General features: G+C 52.1%; 3 protein-coding genes across 5 annotated transcripts in view; 2 read left to right on the forward strand and 1 right to left on the reverse strand.

The window, feature by feature from the left end:
* RHOC (ras homolog family member C) overlaps nt 1-27,058 on the reverse strand; it is a 415,761-nt gene that overhangs the window by 384,161 nt on the left and 4,542 nt on the right. For 2 of the 3 annotated variants that reach the window (XM_061363076.1, XM_061363077.1), the window contains 4 exons: nt 24,080-24,237; nt 23,716-23,836; nt 23,289-23,419; nt 22,425-23,139 (listed from right to left, as the gene is read on the reverse strand). In XM_061363076.1, the coding sequence (XP_061219060.1) occupies nt 22,966-23,139; nt 23,289-23,419; nt 23,716-23,836; nt 24,080-24,237 (584 nt within the window). In that variant the 3' untranslated portion in view covers nt 22,425-22,965. Of the gene's footprint in view, nt 1-22,424; nt 23,140-23,288; nt 23,420-23,715; nt 23,837-24,079; nt 24,238-27,058 lie in introns of those variants that run through there. The other variant, XR_009726888.1, reaches the window with a different exon arrangement.
* On the forward strand, nt 129-12,099 carry CAPZA1 (capping actin protein of muscle Z-line subunit alpha 1). The gene is made up of 10 exons (XM_061363075.1): nt 129-276; nt 5,707-5,770; nt 6,022-6,073; nt 6,918-6,981; nt 8,064-8,270; nt 8,653-8,732; nt 9,171-9,249; nt 9,740-9,811; nt 10,424-10,486; nt 11,095-12,099. Exons 1-10 carry the CDS (start codon nt 238-240, stop codon nt 11,233-11,235), a joined length of 861 nt encoding a protein of 286 aa, XP_061219059.1. The 5' UTR covers nt 129-237; the 3' UTR covers nt 11,236-12,099.
* On the forward strand, nt 14,511-21,501 carry MOV10 (Mov10 RNA helicase). The gene is made up of 22 exons (XM_061363051.1): nt 14,511-14,689; nt 15,534-15,630; nt 15,731-15,864; nt 15,950-16,188; nt 16,257-16,497; nt 16,722-16,844; nt 16,950-17,103; nt 17,182-17,336; nt 17,449-17,625; nt 18,011-18,158; nt 18,229-18,390; nt 18,489-18,592; nt 18,832-18,929; nt 19,018-19,137; nt 19,223-19,325; nt 19,514-19,637; nt 19,716-19,907; nt 20,033-20,107; nt 20,202-20,327; nt 20,459-20,547; nt 20,668-20,789; nt 21,003-21,501. The coding sequence occupies exons 1-21, from the start codon at nt 14,556-14,558 to the stop codon at nt 20,780-20,782; spliced, it is 2,910 nt and encodes a 969-aa protein (XP_061219035.1). The 5' UTR covers nt 14,511-14,555; the 3' UTR covers nt 20,783-20,789; nt 21,003-21,501.

The raw sequence follows: 27,058 nt of genomic DNA on the forward strand, positions 1-27,058 counted from the left end.
CACCGGCGGGGCTCGGGTCGAGCGTCCCCGGGAGCCCCGCAGGGCCCCGCGGCTGCCACTGCCGGCGGTTCCGCCAGCACGACCAGTCCCGGTCCTCCCGCTCCTGCGATGGCCGCCACCGCGGCGTCTGCCCGCAGCTAACATGGCGCTGAGCGCGCTTCCGGGCCAGCCCGGCGGCGGCGCGCTATCCGCCGCTCCCGGCATGCTCCGCGCGGGGCCGGGCCCAGAGCAGCCAAAATGGCGGACTTCGAAGACCGGGTGTCGGATGAGGAGAAGGTAGGGAAGGGGCCGCTGCTCCACGGCGGGATGGCGCTGCTGTCCCCACAGCACCCGCGGGAGGGTAGTGGGCGGGAGGTGGGGAGGAGGCTCACCCGTTTCCGGCATGCTCTCCTGTAGCCCGGTCTCACATCGCCTCCGTGCGGGCGGGCCCCTGACTCCGGCCGGGCCGCTGCCGCCCTAGTGAGAGGCCGGCGGCCAGGGATCAGCGGTTACCAGAGCAACGCTTTGCGTTTCGGGTTGTTTCGGTGCAGCTGAGGTGGCTCGGCCTGTCTTTGTGAGTGGAAGTACATTTTTTGGTCTTCCGCTTGCCCTTCCCTGGTCAACAAAGTTAGCGGCGTCTTAAGAAGGTGCTGTGCGACCTACTGGGCTCCAGAACACCTTCAGAGCGTGTCTTCACGTTTTCTGCTTGCCTCAGCTGCTGACAGTAACTTTGATGTTGATCCTACAAATTACACTGGATGCAATAGAATCACAGAATCAGCCAGGTTGGGAAAGGGCTGTAAAATCAAGTCCAACCATTCCCCCACGTCTGCAAGTTCCCCCACTTAACCCGTCACTGAGGGACTAAGTAAAAGCAGAGTGGCAGCACTGATGCCATTTAACACATGAAACTCAACCTTTTCTGCCAGGTAACACTAGTTGCCTACAACAGTAGTTAAAAAAAACGCTGTTACTCTTCCTTACATCATAAAATATATGACATGTAGCTTTTTGCTTTGTTTCTGAATGTTCTGGAGGAGTTATTAAGCTCATGGATCTTCAAGGATTCTGCAAGTCTGGAGATTGCTTTCATTTTTCCCTTAAACTGGCAATTGCAGCTTCATTACAATGACGTTCATTGTGAATCAAGCAGAGCTCTAAAGGTGCAACTCATCCTTTAGTTAATATTTTATATGGCATGAGCATTGTTGGAAACAAGAATTCCAGAGCTGAATTCATCTGGCCTTTAGCACATAACCGAGATCTATCCAGTGGTGTATAAACTATTTTCCCCTGACATCATTTGGCTGAATTTCACTTGAACTGATACAATTGAAGTCATCATTGCATCTGATGTGAAAATGAAAACAAAACTGAAGCTTGCATCTAGGCGTGGGATTTAGTCTGGGACTGAGAGCCGGTGGTGCGAGAACTTAGGGTCACTGGGTGGGGTTTTTCCTCCTTTTGCTGCGTTCACCTGAAATGTGCAGCTCTTTCAAAGCACTTGCAGGGAAGAGGTGTCCTTCAAAAAGTGGCTTTTCAGAACTACACTTCCCCCAAGTGCTGTATCTGGCAGAGTAGATGGGATTTCACTTGAAATCGGAGCTTACGTTCTAGTACACATCCTGGCTCAGGCAACCTAGATTCAGTTTAAAGCAGCTCCATGCCTAGCATGGGTAGAAAAGGATAGAGAATCTGAAAAAGAAACATGCAGTGAAGATTTACTATAGGATCCATTTCATAACCATTTAGATAGGTCTGGAACTTTTATATACGGTTCCTTTTTTAAGTCTGAGTTCACCAGTGCTTCAATATAAACAAAATGAATTCATTGCATCCCTGCCAAGCCTCACTTCTTTATTCTCTGTATTTTAGATAAGTTAAGGGGTTCGTTTTAGTTTAAGGTCTGCTGCAGCATACCCTGTTGTCTACTTCAGTTCGTCGTGCTGCCATTTTGCCAGTTACACTCGTGGCTGAGCAGCTTCTCACAGCCACTTTCCCCATTTCAGCAGCAGGAAGCTAGTTCTGCTGGCATGGTGCACAGCACCCGAAATGGCAGCGCTGGCCAGGAAGTAGGTCAGCTTGCAGAAGTCTTGTTTTGGTGCTTCTGCAAATGAACATCCTGTTACTGTGCTGACACCACTTTGAAACAAAACAAGTCTCAAAACCAACTGCAATTCAAATGCTTGACATTTAGAATTAATTACTCCGCAGCCTGTTTCCTGCACCCCACTCCTGACTTCAATAGTTTGATTTAAATGCTTTGTATTTAAGGTTGGATGGGGCTTGGAGCAACCTGCTGTAGTAGAAGGTGTCCCTGCCCATGGCAGGGGGCTGTAACTGGATGAGCTTTAAGGTCCCTTCCAACCTAGACCATTCCAGGATTCTGTGATTTTATTGCTCCACACAAGAGGCAGGGCCAGGGATCCCTTAGAAAAGTGAATGCCGTTCACTTGCAGCATTTTCTTTGTTGATGGCTGGTTTTGTGATAACATTTGATTGAAATGCAAGCTCCTTTCTGTTTTGGCTTAATTTTGTTCATCCTTCCAAGGGAAAAGAGTTTGTGGAAGACTAAAAATCTCTCCTGTAATATTTACTTTGGTTTTGGTTTGGTTTTTAGGGCTTTTTTCCTATTTTTTCCACAAGGATCTGTTTATGAGACTCTATTTATCTAAAAGTCAGCTTATTAAAACAGCGTCCCCTTTATGGGGGTCCCATGTACAGTACAATTCTGCAGCCACACCACTGATGCATAAATTCATAAAATACTAAATTTTATGGCTTTTTTAGGGGCCTTATTTTTCCATATGTTGAAGCACCTCATAGAACGGAATCTGTTCATCTGGGAGTTGATTTGCAGGATGTATTCTAGTGCAATCCTCCCACTGACAGGCATCACAGCATGAAGTGCTTTAGCACAGTGCCACACTTCAGCACAGGGACACACCTGCACTAGTGCTTCCACTCATGCTTTCTTAGAAAAGCACATGGTGTCATTTCAGAAGCCTCTCAGCTATTTTGGGCTGGCTCTCAGCAAAGGCCACAGAGAATATAAAGCAGGAGTATCTCTCTTAGTTACTTATACGTTATCTTTATAACCTTCCAAATATCTGATAGTGAAACGTAACAAGACTGTGGCAGCAATCTCTCCTTGTTACAGTTCTGTAGATGGTGAAAACTTTCAAAGCAAAAGCTACATTTTTAGGATTGCTGGATACTCACAAACCTTATCTAGAAGCAGCAAACTAGGAGAAAGTACTTTGCCATTCTGGATTGCAGCAACTACACAGTCTTTTCAGGGTTTCATTTGTATTGTAGAATTACTTAAAGCATGAAGATAATAGATGCTCAGTCCAGTTAAGGTAGAGCTGTTACTCAACCCTGTTGGAATAAGGCAATGTACCCCTTGTTTGGGAAAGAGTTATTTATTTCCTTTCATGGCTTGCTTTAAATCCTTACGTGACAAACAATACAAACAACAATTTAGAATTAAACCAGGGAGTACAGTTGAGAGAAGCAAGTTATGTCCAGCTCTGGCATAATTCAGCTGAAGAGGGTGGATTTATGCACACTCCTTTGGTTTACTGCTCAGAATGAAAAGTAGAAAAAGTAACCAGAGTTGTAATGAGCAGTGTTCTGCAGTCACCTTCAATAAATGGCTGAGGCAGGAGGGCTCATTGCCCAGATGCTTAGCTGTGCTTATTGCAAGAAATGTGACTTCTATTATTCCAAGGGAGAGTTTTAATTTGCGAAATTTCCTGTTTCAAGTGTTCCAAGATGAGTCTATTCCTTTTGGGCCTGTAAAAATCATAAAAGATTTGATTTTGAAAACCATAAACTCGCTAGTTTCAGCAGAAACAATTCCTAGACCACCTAAATTCTATCAGTGCAAGACATGTATATTGGAATTTCAGACCACAGTGCAGGTTTATTACTTTATAGAAGAGAATGGGTTTTTTCTGTTCCAGCTTCAAAGGTTGCAGACATTTGGGTGTTTTCCTTACATTTGGCCTTTTCAGTTGTTTATTGTATCACTCACAGCTTCACGTCACTGAGTTCTTCCACTACTCTGACACTTCATGACTGAGCTACAGACCAGTTTCCAAGAAAACACTACAAGATGGGAGGAGTAACATGCCACAGAATGGCACAGATGGTGTGTCTGCTGCTCAGGGTTAGGAGTGACCAAGGCAACATTAGAGGATCACAAAAAACAACCCCAACACCTTCTCAAACTTGAATGCTTTCACTTGGAGGCTCTTACCTGACTCTTCTGGTTCATTTTGGCACTTTTCCTTGCCCATTTCTGGCAGTTCCCAGCTTTTTACCTTGCGTCTCCATAGCGCCTTCTGCATGCTGAGCACATACGTGGCTTTTCAAAGTCCATGGGGCATAATTAGCTGTGGAAGCAGTGCCATGGCAGTTGATGTAATTGATTTACTGCTCCATTTCTAGAGGGATCAGCCTCTGCTACTTCACATGCTTTTTGCTGTGAAGCTATGGCATCTCGTTCAGCCAGTCATCAGCAACAAACAAGTTGCATCACAGGGAATCACAGTGTCCTGCAATATAAAGTGTAAGGTTCTCTAAGTGCAAGGTGCTGCACATGGGTTGGGGCAGTCCCAAGCAGAAATACATGCTGGGTGGAGACCAGATTGAGACAGCCCTGAGGAGAAGGACTTGGGGGTTTTGTGTGATAAGAAGCTCCCCATGACCCAGCAAAAAGTACTTCCAGTCCAAACCAACAACCCTGATGTGGGCTGCATCCTCAGAGCATGAGCAGACTGTGTGAGGAGTTGAGGGAGGGGATTCTGTTCTGTTCTGGTGAGACCCACCTGCAGTCCTGATCCAGCTTTTGGGTCCCCAGCATAAGAAGAACGTGGAGCTGTTGGTGTGCGTCCAGAGAAGGCCATGGAGATGCTGCGAGGGCTGGAGCAGCTCTGCTCTGAAGCCAGGCTGAAAGAGCTGGGCTGGGTCAGCTGGAGAAGAGAAGGCTCCTGAAGGGGAGACCTTAGAGCAGCTCCAGTGCCTAAAGGGGCTGCAGGAAACCCAGAGAGGGGCTTTGGACAAGGGCCTGTAGGGACAGGCCAAGGGGAATGGCTTGAACCTGCCCGAGGGGAGACTGAGCTGAGCTCTTAGGCAGAAGCTCTTCCTTGTGAGGGTGCTGAGGCGCTGGCACAGGGTGCCCAGAGAAGCTGTGGCTGCCCCATCCCTGGCAGTGTTCACAGGCAGGTTGGACACAGGGGCTTGGAGCAAGCTGCTCTAGTGGAAGGTGTCCCTTCCTATGGCAGGGGTTTGGAACTGGGTGAGCTTTAAGGTCCCTTCCTACACAGAGAACTCTGAGATTCTATGATGTGTCAAACACTCCCTAGCTCTGAGGTTGTGCTGTTACCATGTAGTTACCATGTAGTTACAATTACACTTTTACTCCAGTGGTTTCTTATTCTTTGTATATCTTGCCATTTAGCTGACTGATTACAGTTTGCAGATGCCCATGTGAAGTTTGAGCTTCTTCCTGACTACATCTAGAATTATTCTGCTACATTACACTAAAAATTCAGTTTTAAGAGTTTATTTCTACTTTGACAGTGCATGCCTAGATTTCTTCCCAAATCTGGCACTTCTGTTGCTGTCAGAGTTGATATTGATGGTGAATTGCTTCAGTGTAGGTTGCAGTTATGTGTGAACTCAGTAAATTACCTTTAGTCCTTTTCTGCTTCTCTGTAGGTGCGTATAGCTGCAAAATTCATCACTCATGCACCACCTGGAGAATTCAATGAAGTATTCAATGGTAAGTAAAAGTAAAATGATTGGTGGTGTTTTCTTCATGCTTCATGTATTATAAGAGTCTAAGGCTCTGTCACAATATAGTGCTTTTAAGGTTAAGAAGTGGTGAGGGAAATGCATGCTGTCATCCTGTGACTACACATGCTTAATGAAATGGTGTGATCATTTTAATGCTTGTATTTGCCCGGTTGGAAATTAAAAGCATGAAGAGAAATATTTGATTAAAACCCCAATAACCTGCACTCTGTTCTCCAGATGTCCGGTTACTGCTCAGCAATGACAATCTTCTCAGGGAAGGAGCAGCACAGTAAGTACTAATATTTCAAACACAAGTCAAATTGCCATCAGAGATGCATGTTTTCTTACACCCATCACTCTGTGATAAAGCCATCTATTTGTTATATTGAGAGCAATCTTCTGCAATTCCTTATCCTCCCAACAAAATACATAATGAAAGGCATGGATGATTCTTTTTAAAGCCCTAAGTCAGAATTTATACTGTAGAGGCCATATAAAACTGACAGGAAGGCACTCTGCCAAGAAGTTTTAACTCTGCAGCAGCAGGAATGTCTGATCTTGCTGAAGCATGAGTTGGAAAGCAAGTGGAGCCTGAAATACTGAGTAATCCTTAGCTGAGGTTTAGAAAAAGAACTGCCCTAAAAAGAAAAGCTTTCAAAATACCTTGTTTACTTACACAGTCTCATCAGAAGGTGTTTAAAGATTATTGCACACAAGCTTTTTGATGCTCAGATCTTACTGCAAACTATGTGACATGTCACTCAGCAGGTCTTTGCATAAGAAGATTGTTGTGAATATTAGTCTACTCCTTTGCTTACCTTGCTGCTGTCTGAATGGGAGCTGGGGTGTTCCTGTTTTGGCCTGCTCACATTCCCCCAGGCTGCCTGCTGTTCCACTTTTGAACTCTGTTCTTTCCTGATCATCACTAAAAGAAACCTGGCTTCAGACCTGGGGTTTTATAGCTGTCTTTAATAAAAGGTATTGAAAAATCCTTTAAAAGTGCGCATGTGTATTATTTGCTAAGATAAATTGAAATATAAATCATACCATGTACTACTTTTGAGTGTACATTTAACTGTAGTCAAATAGATATGCATGTACAGCTAAAGTTCATGTTCTTTTAATTCTTACAGTGCATTTGCACAGTATAACATGGATCAGTTCACTCCGGTGAAGATAGAAGGGTATGATGATCAGGTAAGGGAAGACTCTCTGCAGTTGAGGTTTGTATTACTACAGTGTGCAAACCCAATAAAAATGTTGTTTCATCAAGATGTTGGCTAGCTTCATTCTACTTACTTACTACCTCTTCTGCTCTCTCCACATCATTCTGTTACCAACCTTTTGTTCTTATAGAAGCACCATAAGTAAAATGTTCTTCTAAAGCATTGTCTGATACTACCCACTAACTAATTCATCGTCCCTTAAGTAAAGCTCCTTGCTGAATGCTATTGGAGTATGAACAATTAAAGATTGTTTATTTAAAGCTCACTTGCATATCCTTATGTTGCTGCCTGCTTACAGCTCCTACTGACAAGCAGTAATAGATCCATCTTCTGCATTGTTAACTCATTCCCACCTACTGTACAAAATATGTTTGGTCTGTTCACCAAGCCAGGTGCCTCCATAGCTTTCCTGCTCTCCCAGATACGTTCATGGGAGGCAAGTGTTATTAAGAGGGCTGTCTGTAGAAATATCTTTGACAAGAGAAAGTTACAGACCAGCCTGCAAAAACCCCAGAATCAATATTTGGGAAGCCAGAGAATTATGGTGAATAAGGCAAAGGAGAGGGGAGGTACAGTGCTACTTTGCCATGTACTTTAGTTGGTGTATATTAGAAGTAGCCACATCTCTGTACCCTTCTTCACCAGGAGAGCTATTGCAGCATGGAGCATGACAATAAATGGTAAATCCCAAAATAAATTTTTTTGATTCCTTTAGAAATGAGAAAGGAAAACAGCAAAAATAACTTCAAAAGCAGAACCATCTGTTTGTACTGTAAGGATGCCCAACTTTAGGCTAAACTTACACATTATTATAATATAGCCATTTCTGGGAGAGAAGACTTAAGTGCAGTACTACTGTGAAGAGCAGAGTTTAACTCCAGCCTCATTAAGCTACTCTTAGTTGAAATTACTGAAAATCCTTGTTTCTTTAAGTGGTATTACAGCTCAAAGGAAGAAGCTATGGAAACATTGATATCTGTTCTGATAGGGAAAAACACTAAGCAACACATTTACAGCAGCATAAGTATGTCTTAATTTCAACTTCTTTTACAGGTCTTAATCACAGAACATGGTGACCTGGGCAATGGCAGATTTTTAGACCCAAGAAACAAACTTTCTTTTAAGTTTGATCATTTAAGGAAAGAAGCAAGTGACCCCCAGCCCGAGGACACGGAATCAGCTTTAAAGCAATGGAGAGATGCCTGTGACAGTGCATTGAGAGCTTATGTGAAAGATCATTACCCCAATGGCTTCTGTACTGTTGAGTATCCATCTTTCCCTGAAAGTTCATTGTTCCATATCAGGTGCTTTGTGCTGGGCAGTGCTGTTGGAATTCTTAAGCCTCATGAGTGTTTTCACCACCTTTGGGATAAGAAGTCCCAAAGAGGGTGCAAATATTCTGGTTGCACATAGTATCAGATCTTCTTTCTCATAGTCATGACTACCAACCACCTGAACACCTTTGGTAAAGTGAAAGGAGGCATTATTTGTGCATGTGAAGGTGTTGCACAATGTCATTAGTGGTATACGTTCCCAGTGCAATACCACAGTACCGAGCCTCCACAATGCTGCCAAGAACAGAAATGAAGAATGGCTTTCCTCTGCTCTTGGGCCTTTTTAACTCTTTTTTTTCTAAACACAGGTTTATGGTAAATCTATAGATGGGCAGCAGACAATTATTGCCTGTATTGAGAGCCACCAGTTCCAGCCCAAAAACTTCTGGTAAGACTATTTCAATGTAGTGTGTTTTCTTCCTTTACTAGTCCTCAAACAAACCCATCCTCTGTGTTTTCTGACACAGTCTGAAGAACAAATAGTCTTGGGCTTCCAAAGAAGTTCTTTTCTCATTCTGTAGTCTCTTTTCCTTGCAGCCCCCTTGGCACTTCCCTAAAGCTTTCGGTGTGGCTCAGTGACATATCCAGAGAGAAGGGTTTTAGCAGAGGCAAACAGATACCCCCTTACATATTCCATAGCTACCAGAGCTAGTCTGTGCTGAAGCTGCATGGGGTTCTGCTGTGCTTCAGAAACTTAATTCAGTGCCATGCAAGGCACTGTAATACTGGTCATAAGCTGACAGCAGAAACAACTTGCTCTAGTTAGTTTGGTTCTCTTTGTTGCTTGAGCTTTTTAGAAACGGTTTTCATGCTTTGCTTGTGTTAGGAACGGTCGTTGGAGATCAGAATGGAAGTTTACCATCACGCCACCGATGGCTCAAGTGGCTGCAGTGCTCAAAATCCAGGTGGGTTACTTTTTCTGGCAGTAACAGAAAAGAGCTGCATCGTGCTTCCCTTACACAAATGCATTTGGCTCAGAATGAGATGCTGAAGTGTAGCCAAGATGTCCTTCTCAAGTCAAGATGCTATTACACTATATAATTCAAGAAGTTAAATGTAGTGTTTCAGACATCATCAACAGTCTGGCCTGTGGTTTATTATATAGCATTACCCTATAGGCCTCCAACTCTGCTTCACTTTATAGGGCTAAAACCTATACCATGAATTCTTTTATAATTGCTCTTATTTCAACTCTAGGCATTTACTGCATTAACATAATCTTGAACAGTCTTGACAAAGAATGAAACCTTTTAGAAAATCCATCCTGCTTTTAGTCTCCACGTAAGCAGAGAAGACTGGCACAACGATGCTGTTGTGCCATTCTGGTAGCATTGGGGGCTCTAGGGATTGCAAAATGAGTGTTAATGATAACCTGCATTTTGTTTCTCTGTTCAGGTTCACTATTACGAAGATGGAAATGTTCAACTGGTTAGTCATAAAGATATCCAGGACTCTGTACAGGTTTCAGTAAGTATGCTAAAAGACTGGGTTTATGATAAAGCAACTATTTTATTCCTTAAATACTTCATGACCACATTCTCTTGTTTTGAGAGTAATATAATTTTAGGGTGACTAGTCAGCATAGTTGTAGTGTTTAGAGTCACATGGGAAACACATTCTCAGTTGCTTAGACTGTATTAGGAGTCTCTATTGGAAAGCTTATCCTACAAAATTCAGTTCAAGAGGCCAAAACGTGCTTTTCTGTCTAAGTGCAACTGTCTGTGAACAGTAAGAGCGATATACTAAGGGAAAATAAGTCCTTAGTGCAGTGGGGGGAGCAACAGTCCTGAAATCCCTGATCTATACCATGAAGATCTACCTCCCTTCTGCTCGCTAGGGTGCAGTACTGCTCCAGTTTGGAGTGCAAGCTCTAGCCAGTATATGGAATCATAGAATAGTTAGGGTTGGAAAGGACCTTAAGGTCATCTAGTTCCAACCCTGTCTTGAACCTCAACATGAGGCAGAAGCTACTGAAGTTATCCACTTCATCTATACACAGTCTATCATTTGAGAAGAAATGCATCATACAGCTTTTGTAAGTTGGTCTTAAACATAGAAATTTCTTTTTCCCCTTTGTAGAGTGATGTCCAGACAGCCAAGGAATTTATTAAGATAATAGAAAATGCAGAAAACGAGTACCAGGTAAGATTGGTGGTGGTTAAATAAAAATCATAGAATCACAGAATGACTTAGGTTGGACGGGACCTTAAAGATTATCTAGTTCCACCCACCTATAATGGAATCATGCCAGTCTCCACTTACAGCTACTGGAAACATGGAAAACTGACCTTTAATTCTGTCTCTGGATGAATCTGGTTTTGATTGTAAGAATTACTTAGGAAAGGGCAGCAGTATTTGTTTAAAGAATAAATTTTAAAGCTATTCGTAATTAAGAATCAGGTTTGCTGTGGGGTTATTTTAAATGGCTACAAATGATGCCTGGAACAAGCATGGAAGAGGAATGGGTGAGTCTGTGAATCTTCCTCTGGGGTAGTTAAAAATACTGAAGAGGAAATTTGTGTCACAGCTTTTTCTATTGTCCCAGCTTGCATACAAAGAGATTCAGTACAGGTAAGTCAGTGAAACACCAAAGGAGATGCCATTAGGTTTATAAGGGGAGTTTATAGAGACCCTTTACTTCACACACACCAGTGACTTGTACATCTTCACCTCATAGAAAAGGGTTGTGGACTTTACGGCGATGCTTTATCAGAGTATCTTAATTCTGTTGTCACTACTTGCCTTTGCAGACAGCAATCAGCGAAAACTACCAGACGATGTCAGACACCACTTTCAAAGCCTTGCGCCGGCAGCTTCCTGTCACCCGCACCAAGATCGACTGGAACAAAATCCTCAGCTACAAGATTGGCAAAGAGATGCAGAACGCTTAACACGGGAATGGGGAGATGAGGAAATGTTTGTGTGCAAAAAACAAATGTGGTCCTATGCCAAGTAGATGGTTTCCAAGCCAGTGCAGCGTTTTTCTAGGGCTTTCAAAGTTAACAGGTTTTCTAGCCTCAGAGAGAACTGTGGAACAAATAGCATTGTCTTTGTGTTTTGTGTTTCCTGCTGCATAAACTTCCTGTTGTGACTGCATTTACTGATAGGTTGTTTTAATTAAGCCACATTTCATGGCTCAGAAGTGTAGCTGTTTTCAATCACTGGTTGGAAAACTTCCTAGCTGGAAAAGCCCTATTATAAATACAGCTGAGGGTGCAGAGCATTCCCCTCACCCGTGTACAGCACTCCAGGTACTCCAGTAAGTTTGTCAAATCTGCCAACAGCCCCCAGCGCTATGCTGCAAGATACAGTAAATGCAAGAGACAGCAAGTCCTCGTGTAGCCTGACCTCCACAGAGCAAAAGCCTGCAGGCTTAGGTTGTACTATATCAGATGAGTTTACAAAACCCTTTACAGAACCCCCTTCCGTGCAGCCAGCTCTTCCAGGGACACAATTAGTGGGTTTTTAACCTGAAGATTTGAGCCATGTTCCCTAAAAGTGAACGTTTTTGCTCTCCCCTCCCCTGTATGTGTACGGTTATCAGGCATCTGCCTTTTTACAGAGCTACAAGCTCCTGTGTTGAATCACTGCTGATCCATGTAGGCTGGATGGTGATTAAAGATGCAAGTGTCTACAGAACAATAGGTATGTTGTGCTTCAATGCTTTGTGGCAGGTTCCTAGAATTTGTATCACAGGTGTATGGATGGATATAGTGTACAAAATAAATAAACTTGCACCAAAGTGAGAGAAAAAACCCTTTCCGTTTTGTCTCAATCATGGCCAGTTTCCTATTATCTTAAAGGGGATCTTGGAATCAATCTCTTGCTCTCCCAGTGCTTGCTCTGTTGCTTTTCTTCCCCCCCTGTAAAAGCAAATACAACAGTCCTACAAGTTTCTCTGTAAGGGGAGACTGAAGAAGCATGTGTCTGCCTTTCAGTCAGAACTCAGAACATGTACTCACTGCAAAATTAAACCTCTGGTGAGCTTGCTTTGCTTTGTTTGCACTTGGTTATCACTGGGCCTTCCTGCAGTTGTGGTTTTTAAACTGGCTAGTGTCTTCCTGGGTTTAAATACACAAATGGGTTGGGAAGATGGGGATGGGGCTGCCTGTGCATTCCACTTCAGGTCTCGCACAGTAACACCACAAAATAAGTGTGTCTATCCTTTGTGAGAAGCTTTGTCTAAATAAAATATATTTGTATTTGCTGTTGAGACTGACCTTTCATCCTCCAGGCACCCTTTGTATCTCAGTCTAGTGAAAATACACTGGTCTTTGTTTTAAAGCCATCTGTGTCTGGTCTTTCCTGGTTTTGCTTGTGTTAGCTCCTGCTAGAGGCAGATCTACAGGCACCAGCCTGAAATCGGGGCTGGTATTGTGTGCAGATCCACAGGTGATGCTACCACCCTGGCACACAGGCCGGGGAGCTGCAGGGCTGAGAACTTTCCAATTGAAAGAGCACTGATTGAAGCCCTGTGCATGAGAGCAGCAAATGAGGTTGTTCCACTCATCATGGAACACCTACAGCACCTTCCTCCTCAGCTCATGAAACACTGGCAGTGGGTTGCATGCTGTGCTGGGTGAACCACCTCTTTTCTGAGGTGCTGCATGCCACCAAGCAACGAAGTGCTCAAGGCCAGTGCTCCAGTGGACAGTGTTTATAGAAGAGTCACCTCCCTGCCTGCAGTGCCCAGAGTTGAAAGGTTGTGTGGACAAGCATCAAAGGTGCTGCGCTCTCTGGCCATGGTCCCATCCAGACAAGCGCTGCAGTAATTCCAAGAATGTGGAGGAGAAGCAAGGCCGAAGATAACGCTGTGCACACAACAGAGCTTTTATCTGCCTCAAGGCTTTTCCCTGTTCTGGGTTAGTTACACTGTGAGCAGCTCACCACCGCCTGTTCCAGCCTGAAGACTGTTTCTATCTCTCTGTCCTTCTCCAAGTCTTTAGCTAATCATCCTTTAGGGTGACGCATTCCCTGCCCACTCCTGGCCCTTCTCCCCCACCAGCCTTCTTTACAGCAGGCTCAGCTATCCCAGTCTTAGCTCCTTCCCAGCTCCTATTTTTTCCTTGGAAAAGCAGCTCTTTGTGTGACCAATCACCACTGGAGCATTAAGGAAGCACCAGCCCAGCAGTGATACATACCCAGAAGCATCCTAATCCTTAAAGCTATGCTCTGTGGTCTGCTGGAGACCAAAGGCTTCAGTGGAGACTGAGGTCAACTCCGGAGCAGCACATACCCTGCGCTAGCTCTGCTGAAGTGTGCAAGAGTCAAACTGACCACAGAGGAGTCGTGGTGAGCAGGCACTGCAGCGTGGGCGAGCGAGGGAAGGCAAAGCTAGCCCAGGCAGCAGCAGGGCTATTCAGCTGCACCCAATGGAGAGAGCTTTCCTATCTATTTACAAGATCAAACCTTAAAGCTCCAAGATTCTGCCTGCAATATGTGACAAAAAGAACCACAAGCAACTTCTCCAGAGGCTACACCCCCATTTTCCAAGCCCCAGAGCCATCAAACAGCCTACAAGGAGCCCTCCACCATCAGTCCATCAGGCATCTCCAGGCAGCAGCACATTCTCAGTGTGGCCTGCGGCAGAGGAAAGGCCACCCATGGTAAAACAGGGAAAACAGCACTTACCCCAACACACCCAGGGCCCAAGCAGTGCTGTGAGAAGTCGCAGGGTCTGGAGCTGTTTCACAGGGGCAGGTCGGAGATCACCATCCTCACCAGGCAGGCTGGAGAGTGAAAGAACGGGAAACCACCTCCTGCTGCTGCCCTCTTTATAGAGCTCCTGCCTCTCATCATTGGATACAGCTGTGCCAGCACTTGGGCTCCTCTCCTGCCCCCCCCAGGCCACTCCAGCCAGTGTTACTGGCCGGGGGTCGTGACAAGCGCGGACCTCTGGCACCCACCCCTCGGCTCCCCCAGCCCTGCACTTTTGGGGTGCCCCCCTCGGGGGTCCGGGCTGGGCCATCCCCACAGTCTTGCGTGGACCCCGCAGCCGGGACCCCCCCGTGGGGTGCGGGACCCCAAGAAGTGCGGGGCGATAGGGCAGGATCTGATCCCTCCCGCCCCCCCCCCCCATCACCACTGCGCGGGGGGGGCCCGCAGCGCGCACGGCTCCTTTCGCTTTCGTTTCCCGTTGCGGGGCGAGCTCCAGCCCAGCCCAGCCCAGCCCAGCCCTGAGCACCTCCTCCCGGCTCGGCTCTGTTCAGCCATGCCGCGGGTCAGCGTAGTGGAGGCCAGGCAGCGCGGGGATGAGTTCGTGCAGTTCCTGCGGGACACGGGCCGGGAGCAGGAGAGGCGGCGGGACACGCTGCGGGGCATCTACAACCAGGAGTTTCGGTACAGGTGAGAGCGCTTGCCCAGACCCGGGCAGCATCGCCTGGCACTGCCCCCCCCCCATCATTGCCTACTCCCCCTGGCCGGCATCACTGGTCCCCAGCCAGCATCACTGGGGCTTCGCATGGGGTGTGAAGCCAGCTCCAGCGGGGTGTGCAGTACCGCTGGGGAGCAGTGGGGTCTTCAGGGGCTCTCCTTCATCATCTTCCTGGTGGGATGGAAGAGCTTGTGCTTTCCGAGCAGTGAGGACCACCAGGGCCTGTTAAACACGGGCTCTGATCCCCCGAGGCATGGATTAAACCAAGCAGGACTGGGATCTGGAAGCAGAAGGAGCAGAGCTGCCCCTCCACACACCAGCCCACATGCCCCCGAGCTCCTCTATTGCACAACAGCTGCGCTGGGATGTTTTCCAGCTGCATGCCCCCACCAGCAGCCACCTGGGCACAGCTTCGGACCCCCAGTGCCTGCCTCACCCCATTGACACCGGTCACGCTGGCCCTTGCCCAGTGCCACCACTGTTAATCATTGGCAAAGCCGGGGCTCAGCCCGGGTGTGGGAGGAGAGGCCTGGGAAGCGCAGTAGCCGTGTCTTGGAGGAGCTTCCATCTGTGCTGCTGCTGTGCAGGGGGTGACCCCTCTGGACAGGCTCTGTTCAGGGTCTGGGAATGGGGACATGTCCTTGCCCATTCCTTCTCCCTCTCCTGGCACAGGAGCAGCCACCGCGTGCTCCTCACCCCAACCTCAGCCCTGCTCCAACTTCTATTGTTCCCACTTTGCCTCCTCTCGGCTGCCGGTGCTGAGCACAGCCCAGCCGTGCTCCGGCCCGCACAGAAACCTCTTCCTTGTCTGTGCAGGACCGAAACGAGGATGCCCAACTTCTCCTGTGTCCTGTACGCGCTGAAGGTGACCCACCGGGTGCAGGTTCAAGGGGAGCTGGTGCACTTCAAGAAGGTGAGGGATGCCCTGGGCTGGGGCCGTGCAGCAGCAACACTGGGACTGGCTCTGCAGGAGCTGCACCTGGGGCCATGCTGATACTGCTTGCTCCCTGCAGAAACAGCAGCGCGTGGTGGTGGCAAACCAGTACTGGAGACCCAGAGCGAAGGCGAGGGCACCGGTGTCCACACCTGCCTCAGGGCAGCAGCCCAGCTCCCGTCCTCAAGTGCCCCTGAGCCGTGCCAAGAAGTGGTATGACCAGCAGCACCTGCCCACACCCGCAATGCCCTGGGGATGCCCGGCCTCACTGGGAAAACCTGTTCCTGCCTTCCCACAGGGCCGAGTTCATCAGCGAGAAGCACGGGGTGAAGATCTTCTCGGAGCACGACCAGGGCAATGGGCACATCCGCTTCCCGGTGGTGCGTGGCAAGCGCCAGACGGTCACCGTGGTGGTGCAGAACCACGGAGCAGAGGCGGTGACGCTGCGGCGGTGCCGGCCACGCAAGCCCTCGAAGGAGCTCTCCTTCACTGATGAGCAAGGGGTGACACAGGGCCAGTCGCTGCTGCTGCACCCAGGTAGGGTCCATCCCCTGCGCCCTGCCCTGTCCTGCTCAGGACCCAGCACTCATCTCTTGGCCGCGCAGGCGGCACATACCCCATCCAGGTGCAGTGCCTGACCTCCCACAATGGGTACTTCCATGTCGTGGTGGAGTTTGAGTTCACCAAGGAGCCCAATGTGTCCTTCAGCATCGGGCGCTGCATCGCTGCTGTCGCCGAGAGCCAGCTGGGCAAGGACCTGGGGCCCTCGGCACCGTTCCAGCCTTACCAGGCCAGCCTCCAGCACCCTGTCACTGTTGTCACCGAGGATGGCATCCCCCCCGATGGGTATGTGGTGGGGTCACCTGCTACCAGCCCTGCTCTCCAGCTGGGACAAGGCTCAGCTCCCTGGGACCAGGCTGCTCAGAACCCTGGGACAGTGCTTCATCCCTTGTGCAGTGACCCGTGTTGGTGGGGCTGGGGATACCCTGCTTGGTGGGGACATGGGTGGTTGCATCCTGGGGGCACTCCAGCTCTGCAGTCCCTGTGACACTGCTGTCCCCTCTGCCCAGCTTCCTGAAAAGCAAACTGGAGGTGGAAATCCCGCTGTCCACCTACCAGTACCCCAAGAGCCTCAAGGACACAATCCTGCTCGGACCCAGTGCCAGCGCTGGCTCCAACTGGGCTTCCATGCAGTGAGTGCTGAGGGATGGGGGTGATGCTGCCCATCCCTACACCTACCCCTGCTGCCCCTTGGCTGAGGTGTCCCCAGGGCACGGTGACATCCCTGCTGCCTTCAGGTCGCTGCTGGAGGCTCCCCTCCAGGCTGGGAACTACCAGGAGAAGTTCCAGCTGCTGCTGTACCTCGAGGAGATCCAGATGGAGGTGGACATCAGGCGCTACGACATGCAGGACGTGCCCATGGTGCAGGACAGGGGGCTGCTGGTCCTTGACGTGCGTATGGGAGCCAGGGGGGGCAGGAGGGGTGCTGGGTACCCCAGGGTGCCGGCATCACCCCAGCGTTGGGTGCAGGTCCCTGGCGTGGCTGAGAACCGCCCGTCGGTGCTGAAAGGGGATCACCTCTTTGCCAACCTGAGCAGCGAGCGGCACCTCACCCCACTCATCCAGTACAAGGGCTACGTGCACAGTGTGGAGCTGGAGAAGGTCAGCCTGGGCTTCTCCTCCAAGTGAGTGGTGTCCGGGCTGGAAGGGCCCTGCTCGGATGTGCCAAAAGCCTGGGCAGAGCCCAGGAGGGCGCAGGGAGCATCCCCATGCCCTGCTCACGCGGCTCCTCCCCAGGCTGCTGAAGAAGTTTGTGAACAACCTGAGGTTCGATGTGACCTTCACCTTCAACCGGCTGCCGCTGCAGGTGCAGCACCGGGCGGCAGCCATGGCCATGGAGCGTGGCTTGTCCAGCCTCCTCTTCCCCTCTGCCTCCTGCCACAAGTCCCTCTTCACGGGCACCTTCCAGCCACGGTGAGTCCTGTGAGGCAGGATGGGATGGGGATGGGATGGGATGGGGATGGGATAGGGATGGGGATGGGATAGGGATGGGGATGGGATAGGGATGGGGATGGGGATGGGATAGGGATAGGGATGGGATAGGGATGGGGATGGGATAGGGATGGGGATGGGATAGGGATAGGGATGGGGATGGGATAGGGATAGGGATGGGATGGGATAGGGATGGGATAGGGATGGGGATGGGATAGGGATGGGGATGGGATGGGGATGGGAATGGGGGGATGGGGATGGGATGGGGATAGGGATGGGGATGGGATAGGGATGGGGATGGGATAGGGATAGGGATGGGATAGGGATGGGGATGGGAACCCAGCCCACTCTGCCTCCGCTCCCGCAGGTGGTTCGACCGCAAGCTGGAGGCAAATGAGGAGCAGTGCAGAGCTGTGACACACATCGTGACGGGCATGTCCCGGCCAGCCCCGTACCTTGTCTTCGGCCCCCCCGGCACTGGCAAGACGGTGACTCTGGTGGAGGCCATCAAGCAGGTGAGTGGCTGATGCCCAGGTCGAGCGCTGGTCATGGGGCTCAGCGTTGTCACCCCCTCCTCTCTCCTAGATATGGACGTGCTTCAAGGATGCCCGGATCTTGGCCTGCGCCCCATCCAACAGCGCTGCAGACCTGCTGTGCCAGCGCCTCATCAAGGACATTGCCCCCCGGCACATCTACAGGCTCATCGCCAGCTCCAGGAACTACAAGGAGGTGCCTGCTGAGATCAGGGTAGGTCCCAACCCCTCCATCCCAGCCCCTCCATCCCAGCTCATCTGGGTTGATGGCCTCTGCAGAGAGCAGGATCCCACCAAACCCCTGTGTTTCAGCCCTGCTGCAACTGGGATGATAAGGAGAGCTGCTACGTTTACCCGAGCAAGGAGCACCTGGGGCGCTACCGGATCCTCATCACCACACTGGTGACAGCAGGAAGGTTGGAGGACCTGGGATTGTTGCCACCTCCCATGGCAGGGAAGCTCATGGGCTGCCTTGCAATGAGGCTGCAAGGGGGGTGTCCCGATGAGGTGCAGAGGGAGGTGGGCAGCAGCAGGCACCCCTTGTCTGCAGGAGGATGAGGACAAAGGGGGTGTGAGGGGATGCCAGTGGGATGTGAGGGGATGCTAATGGGATGTGAAGGGATGCCAAGGCAGCCTCACTCCCCTTCCTCTCCAGGCTGGTGTCGGCCAACTTCCCCCCAGGATATTTCTCCCATGTCTTCATCGATGAGTGTGGCCAGGCAGTAGAGCCGGAGAGCGTGGTTGCCATCGCAGGTGAGTGGTACCCGGCTGCTGTCCTGGGGACCAACCCTTCCGAGTCCTGGGGATCCCCCTTCCCCTGCTGAGCTCTCCCTCTGCACAGGGCTCCTGACTGTCATGGACCAGGACACCAACCCCAACGGGGGGCAGCTGGTGCTGGCAGGAGACCCCCAGCAGCTGGGCCCCGTCCTGACATCTCCACTGGCCATCCAGCACGGCTTGGGTGAGCAGGGAGAGGGGAGGGAGTGCTGCTGGCCCCCAGGGGTGGAGCAGCCTTGCGGGGAACCATGGGGTCTTGTTGGGCACAGGCACCTCACTGCTGGAGAGGCTGATGCTGCACAACCCCCTGTACAAGAAGTCAAGCGGAGGATACGACCCGCAGTTTGTCACCAAACTGCTCTGGAACTACAGGTGGAGAGAGGGACAGCATGGGGATGGGGATGCTTGGTGTGTGCACCTCGGGCTCTGGCTTCCTAGAGCCATGTAGTGCCCTGGCTGGTGCAGGAGATGGGATCACAACCCCTGTCCCAGGTGCATGGTGCCCGGGAGGGTGCTGGGGCTGTGTGGTACCCACCCTGGGCATCGTTCTCCCTCCGCAGGTCCCATGAGGCCATCCTCAGGATCCCCAATGAGCTGTTCTATGACAGCGAGCTGAAGGCCTGTGAGAGTGATGAGTTTGATGTCCGGAGCCTGTATTGTAACTGGAAGGAGCTTCCCAAGAAAGTGAGGGGAAATGCAGGAAGGGGAACAGGGGAGCCCTGAGCTGCAGGTGGGGCAGAGCCCAACTCTCTGCACCTCCAGGGCTTCCCCATCATCTTCCATGGGGTTTGCGGGGAGGACCGGAGAGAGGCCAAGAGCCCCTCGTTCTTCAACACAACTGAGGTTGAAGTGCTGGTCGAGTACCTCAAGAAGCTGCTGCAGAGCCGGGGCAAGGGGGGCTGCCCCAGCGTGTCACCAAAGGAGGTTGGCATCATCTCTCCCTACAGGAAGCAGGTGAGGGCACGGCTCTGCAGGCAGGGTACACAGAGACCTCCCCATGGCAGGGATGGGAAGCCCCAGGGCCGCCACACAAGGACGGCTCCATGACCTGGTCCGTGCTTTGTGCCCCCTTCCCACAGGTGGAGAAGATCCGGAAAGCCATCACCTCGCTGGATCCTGTCCTGCGGGCACTGCCGGACATCAAGCTGCTGAAGGTACGGTCCTGGGAGCTGGGGGAGAGGAACCCCCCCTGCCCCACCATCCCGGGTGCTCCCCAGCCCCTTGGCTGCTGCCATTCCCCCCCTCCAGGTGGGCTCTGTGGAGGAATTCCAGGGCCAGGAGCGGCGCATCATCCTCATCTCCACCGTGCGCAGCTGCAGCGAGTTCCTCCAGTTCGACCAGAACTTCAAGCTGGGCTTCCTCAAGAACCCCAAGGTACCTGGGCTTCCTTGGAGCTGGCCCCTCTCCCTTGGCACCCCCCCCCCCCCCATTCACATCAGAGCTGCTTATTGGGGAGGAGGCTGCGAGGTGCTGCTGCAGGTAAAATGCTTCTTGTTCTCTTTCAGAGGTTCAACGTGGCCATCACCAGGGCCAAAGCTCTGCTGATCGTGGTGGGCAACCCGGCTGTGCTCAGCAAGGACAAGCACTGGCAGAGGTGAGCCCCGTCCGGCTGTGCCTGGATGATGCTGGGACATGCGCAATGCTATGCAGGCAGCGAGAGCAATGCAAGCAGCGGGGCCAGCGGCACCCTCCTGCCCATCCTCTGTGCGCGCAGGTTCATCAGGTACTGCAGGGAGGAGGGTGGCTACACGGGGTACCCCTATGAGGAGGAGAGCCAGGCAGCGGACGGCCTCGCCACGAACCTTCAGGCGCTGCACCTCAGCAACTAGCACCCAGGTGAGCAGGGCTGGAGCTGCTGGTGAAGCTGTGGCACAAGTGGGGTGAGCAGCAGCAGAGCTGGACCTGCAGCACCAGCATCAGGGGATGGCAGCGGTTTCATGTGTGTGAGGGGCACTGGGGGCTTCTCCTGCAGCAAACACAAGGCTGAGGTCAGGGGCTGGCTGTTCCCTCCCAAGCCAGCAGCCAGCTCTGCCATGGGGTTTTCTGCAGGAAACCCACCTGGGAAAGGAGGAGAAGTTCCATGGAGCTCCAGCATCCCTCAGCCTGCCCCTGGCCTGCAACAGCAGCCTGCTTTCCCCTTGCTTCAGTGCATCCCTGCGGAGACAGGGCTGAGCCCCCCGGCAAGGCAGTCTCCTGACAGTCACTGCTGCAGCCAAGAGCCCTGGCATGGACCATGGGGCATCCTTCATCCGTCCTCACAGAGCGGGACCACACCAGCACCACTCTCCATTTCAAACATGACACAGCCGTGGAAAGCCAGCTCTCTGTGACTGCTCTCACCATTCAGTGAATGGCTTCAGTGAGTTCCAGCCTCTGAAGAGCATCACTGGGTGCAGGGGGGAGCTCAGTGCTGCAGTGGGTAACTGGGGTGCAGACAGAGAGCTGGCTGGGCACAGGGGGGTTCTGCACCCCTACCACAAGAGCAGGCAGAGCTGTGCAGGTTCACTTTACTTTGTTTCCCTGGAATAAACGTTTGGAGAATAAACAGGGTATTGATGTTGAGTCCTGGGCCCTGCCACTGCTGCTGGGGCTGACAGCACGAGCAGGCTCGCTGCAGCCCTGCTCCAGTTACAGAGGAGGGATGCCTCCAGCAGTGACCACAGTGCCCACTACATCAGTTAACAAGTACGGCTGGGGAGCTCCCACCTGGCTCATTGCGAGTGAGCTGCTCCCTGGGTCTTACCCAACCAAGTGCTGATGAGCCCTGATCCTGCGCGAGCAGCTGGAGCAAGAGGGGATGAAGGATGCCACTGAGACAAGGGGGCACAAAATGGAATATAGAAACCTTTAGAATCAGTTTTAAGTAACGTTAAGTTTGATGGCTTTGTAACAGTAGGAGTGGAAAACTACTGAGGGGCATGATACATAGAGAAAAAAGAGTGCAGCGAGAGAACATACTGAGAATCCTTGTACAAGATAAATCCTTATAGTTGGCATAGTTTTAAGAAAAACAGTCTAGAAGAACAGGAGACAGGGATAAGGAGTATCTGGGACCACAGGTGTCCAGGATGGGCTGCAGTTAAACTATCTGATAAGTAGGAGGATGGGAGGATTATTATGTCTCTGGTGCTAACGAACCAATTAAACTGGTATGAGCATCTACTGCACGTGCTTCAGAGGCTGCCAGAAGTGATGAAGATTGTTGGAAGAAGTAAAGGACCCTCAGAGACCACCACCACAATTGTGTACACATGCAGGGAACTGGCTGGAAACTGATGTAATCCATCCGTAGCCTCATGAATATGTAGGTATGCCCAGTGGCTATATAAGGACGGCTTGTGTAGCAATAGGGAGACACATGTTAGGAGGAGCCATCCCCCGTGTCTCCTGGCGCCGCAATAAAGAATACCTGCTTGTCAGCTTGAAAACTTTGTTCCTGGAGTTTTCTCCGAATCACCACACAAGCAGAGCTGATTACTAAAATACTGGTTTGCATTTATTGTCCCAATTGGGCAGTTCAGGTCCTGGTGCTCAGTCCATGACCAAGACACACCCCAAGAGGGGTCACTGGCAGAGCTGGGCTGAGGTGCTGCCCAAGCACGGGTCCCAGGAGCTCTGCACATGGGAATGGGCTGAAAGCTGCCCTGGGCAAGTCTGTATGGAACAGTGTGTGCTGTCCTCACAGCCGAGAGCACCCTGAGGGCCCAGCAGACCCCGCACTAGAGCTGTGGCCACAGCCAGCAGCACCTCCCCACCTCTGTGGCTTCTGCATGGAGCTGGGGAGGGCTCATGAACACCACAACCATCCCCACGGGAGAGGCAGAACCAGGGAGATGGGTACAGACTGGGGCGACATGGGCAGCTACGCTAATGCCCACCCATAGAGAGCAGTGGGTATTGAAGGCACTGGTGGCTCTGGAGCCTGGCAGGGACACCCCACAGGCTCGTGTGGCAGCTCCGGTGCAGAGGGTTCAGGGCAGGTACCGGCACCACGTGGTCCCGCTCTGGCTGCTCACAGCAGCGGGCAGCCCCTGCGCTTCTTGTTCTTGCGGACCTGCAGGCCCGCTCTGGTGGCCATCTCGAAGACCTCCCGCACGCCCTCCTTCGTCTTGGCTGAGCACTCGAGGTAGCCGAAGGCGTTGATCCTGTTGGCCATGTCCCTCCCCTCCTCTGGCTTCACCGGCTCCTAGGAAGCATCAAATAGAGGGTTTGGAAACATGGCCAGGAAGCAGCAGCAAAAGCACAGTGCCCTTGGCTGTGGGTCCAGCCATCGGTGCCAGGCACTGGGAGCAGTGGATAGCTGACTGAGGCAGCAGGACCCAGCGCTGTCCTGACCTGCTTCATCTTCGCCAGCTCCCGTCGCGTGTGCTCGTCATTCCGCAGGTCCTTCTTGTTGCCCACCAGGATGATGGGCACGTTGGGGCAGAAGTGCTTCACCTCTGGTGTCCATTTCTCAGGGATGTTCTCTGCAATAAGCACACACGGACCCCCCTGAGCTCCCCCCACCCGGCTTCCTCACAGCCGTGGGAACCAGCACTGGGCTTTTCCCATGGGAAGTGGGGAGAAGTCGCCCACAGCATCCTCCTCTCCCACCACCTCCTGCAAGCCAGGATGTCCCCAGCATCTTCCTGGCACACACACAAAGCAGGGAGATAGAGGGGAGGGACGGGCAGCATGGGGGCTTCCCAGAGAACAGGGGATTTAGCAGCAGCACCCGATCCTGTGGGAGCCCCTGTTCTCCCCCTCACTCCCTGGTCCCTACCGAGGCTATCCGGGCTGTCAACGGAGAAGCACATGAGGATAACATCTGTGTCTGGGTATGAGAGGGGCCGCAGCCTGTCATAGTCCTCCTGTCCCGCCGTGTCCCATAGGGCCAGCTCCACCTGCGAGGGCAGAGGTGCATGGTTGGCAGCTCGTAGGCATCTCCACAGGCCAGGAGCCAGCAGGTTGATCTTCCTCAGCCTGGGTTCAAGGCTACCCAGAAATACAAGGACCAGGGGCTCCCCTAAGAGCTGTGAGTGTGTCTGAGCTGCGTGGACCAAGCCAGGTGGCAGCGATGGATGGTGGCAATGCCAACACAGGAGGGAGGGGATGGGAACAGCTCCAGCATCCACAGTGGCCCTTACCTGCTTCCCGTCTACCTCTATGTCCGCAATGTAGTTCTCGAACACGGTGGGCACATAGACCTCGGGGAACTGGTCCTTGCTGAACACAATCAGCAGACACGTTTTTCCACAGGCACCATCTCCCACGATCACCAGCTTCTTCCTGATGGCTGCCATCGCTGTGGGGAGAAGAGAGCAGCCGTGAGCGGTCCATGCTCCTGCCCCATCTTTGCCCCTTGTGCCCCAAAGTCCTTAGCGTGATTGCCCAGCAAGGCCCTGGACACAAGCATCTGGGCACATCCCAGTGTGTGGATCCCATCCCAAGCACAGCCCTGGCAGCCTGCCACTGCCTGGACAGGGGCTCTCCTGACACCCTCATGCACATCACCAGTGCCTGCAAGAAGCCATCTCCACCAACTGCTGCAGCTACAGCCAGAACCACCACACTGACGCCCAGGCAAGGCAAGGACTGGTGGCTGCATGCAGGGAACTCCTGCAAGATGCTCGACTGCTCTGCCCTACCCAGCCAGGCTCCTGGCCACTCTCCAACCCCTCCACATTGGCCTTCCTGCTGTGCCACCACCCGGAGATTGGATTTCTGACAACCTCAGAGTCATGCACTAATCCACAATAAACCAGTTGTGCCGGTTGCATTTAGATGATGAATTCTCCAGGGCAGAAGCTGCGCCCTGGGTCTCACCCAGGCGCACTCTCCCACATCGTCCCATCAGCAGCTGGAACGCCCCAAGCTGAGCTCTAGGGGGTCTGGGTGAGCACAGCCTGCATACCCAGCATCCAGCACTGTGCTGGCCCCATCCCAGCCAAGCTGACAAAGAGGCCTTTGCCACGTCACCACCGGCACTGGTGGCATGGAAGCTGCCATCCATCAGTCAGAGAAGAGAGATGTAACCCTGCAGCAAAGCGGGTTGCTTTCTGCCCCACTTCAATGCAGTCCTGCAAGTACAACCCCCCCCCCCCCCCCCCGACTCTGCAGGAGACCCCCCTGCAGCCCTGATCCAGCTCTGGGGCAGCAGCACAAGAGGGACCTGGAGCTGTTGGAGCGAGGCCAGAGGAGGCCATGGAGATGCTGCGAGGGCTGGAGCAGCTCTGCTCTGGAGCCAGGCTGAGAGAGCTGGGCTGGGGCAGCCTGGAGAAGAGAAGGCTCCTGAAGGGGAGACCTTAGAGCAGCTCCAGTGCCTAAAGGGGCTGCAGGGAACCTGGAGAGGGGCATTGGCACAACACCAAACCGTAACTATGGCCTGGTGCCTGTCCTCTCATGGGGCAAGCACATTCACGCCTGGAGCCTATAGCAAAGGAGGAAAAGAAAACAGCCCCCTAAGGCTGCACCACAATTAGCTGGGATTGAAGCATTAAGGAATGAGACTCAGCGCTGACTTGCATTTCAAACACGGGCTGAAGAGAGCTCCTCTCATCCGCACCCTCAGCAGGTCACTGCTCAACTCCTGCCTGGAGGAAACCTCCCGTACCCACTGCCGGAGCCCTGGGGAAGGCGCAGGGACCAGCTCTCACAAACCAAACTGCCCAAGCATGGGCCTGGGGCAGAAGAGAGAAAGACTTCACCCAGCTCCCAGCCAGACCCTGCTGCAGCCCTGGATCCTGGCAGGTCACAAGTGTGGAATGGCTCATGGCTGCCGAGTGCTGTGTGAAGTTGGCACTTGCAAGGTGAGAATAGTGAGGATGAAGGGCTGTATCCGGCAGGATCTGGCACCCCTTACCGGTCCCAGTGGAAGAGCTTGAGACTGTAAAGGGCAAGTGCATTCACGCATCACTGAAGCTGTAGAAAAAGCTTGAAGTGCCCAAAGGGTCCCACTGCTGGGGGCTGAGAGAGGACAGAAACCCACCGGTAAGGCTCTCATCCCCTTTCCTTGCATCCTCCTGCATGTCCCAGCTGGGCCAGGGATGCCACAGCCCCCAGCATGGGCAGCATCCAGGAGCTCATCCCAAGGAGACAGGACATGTGTGTTGTGGAAGCAGAAAGAAGGGCTGGATGAGTCAGCTGTCCCCTGCCCACTTGAGGGGGGAAAGCTTTCAAGGATGGTGTAACCCTGGGGACACAAGAAATGCATCACCCCTGCTGCAAACCATCCTCGGCTTGTCCGGTCTCCAGCCATCAGCTCCACAACACAAGAAAAGGAGAGCTTATGGGCAAAAAAAGTCTATTTACTTAGACAGAGAGCTCCTTTACCCGCAGCAAACTGTGATTTGCTGCCTTGTGACTCTCTATCTCAAAGACAAACAGAGGAAGGACGGCGGTGTGGGACGTGCCACTATCTACTCCACACAGCACAGCAGGAGTGCATCCATCTGCAGCACAAGGAACAGCGGATGCCCTGGCAGACAAAACACCCGCTGCCAGACCCTGAGATCTGCCTGTTCCCAGTCTGCCGGACGTCAGACCTAAACCAAAACCAGAGTGAGGCTGCCCGCTCCCCTGCCTGCAGCCGTCCTGATGCTGTCACCGCATCCAGAGCCCCTTCCCATGGCCCCCGTTGTCCACCCTGACCCAGGATAGCTCCAGATCCCGGCACGGTGCCGAGCGGTGACTCAGCGGGCAGAGGCACCGTCCCCACCCCGAACCTCAGCACAATTCATTCCATTACTCACGAGAGCAACCCAGAAATAGCCCTTACTAATCCGGAGCTGGCGTGTGAAGGCGAGGGAGGGGGACAAGGAGGCTGCGAGCACCGTGTGCTGTCCCCATCCCTGCCCCTGCTCAGCAGGCACAGCACCAACACAGATGCCAGGAGAAATCAGCTCCTCTGCCAGGGGATGCTCTGTCACTCAGCAGGATGAGGCCAGTCTTTTGCATAGGGAGCCTGATGCAAAGGGCTTCGCACAGTTCCCAGATCATGAGCAATAAAAGAAAGTGGAAAACATGAAGACAATGTGAGCAGCACAGCTTGACTACAGCCGCCAGCAGGCCAAATGGTTTCAAAGGACACAGTTACCCACATCAGACATGGAAATTCAGATTTTAAA

Source organism: Neopsephotus bourkii, unplaced genomic scaffold, assembly GCF_033783945.1.
Source record: "Neopsephotus bourkii isolate Nb327-2 ecotype Australia unplaced genomic scaffold, CSIRO-AGI_Nbou_v1 NB_1139, whole genome shotgun sequence".
Taxonomy (NCBI): Eukaryota; Metazoa; Chordata; class Aves; order Psittaciformes; family Psittacidae; genus Neopsephotus; species Neopsephotus bourkii.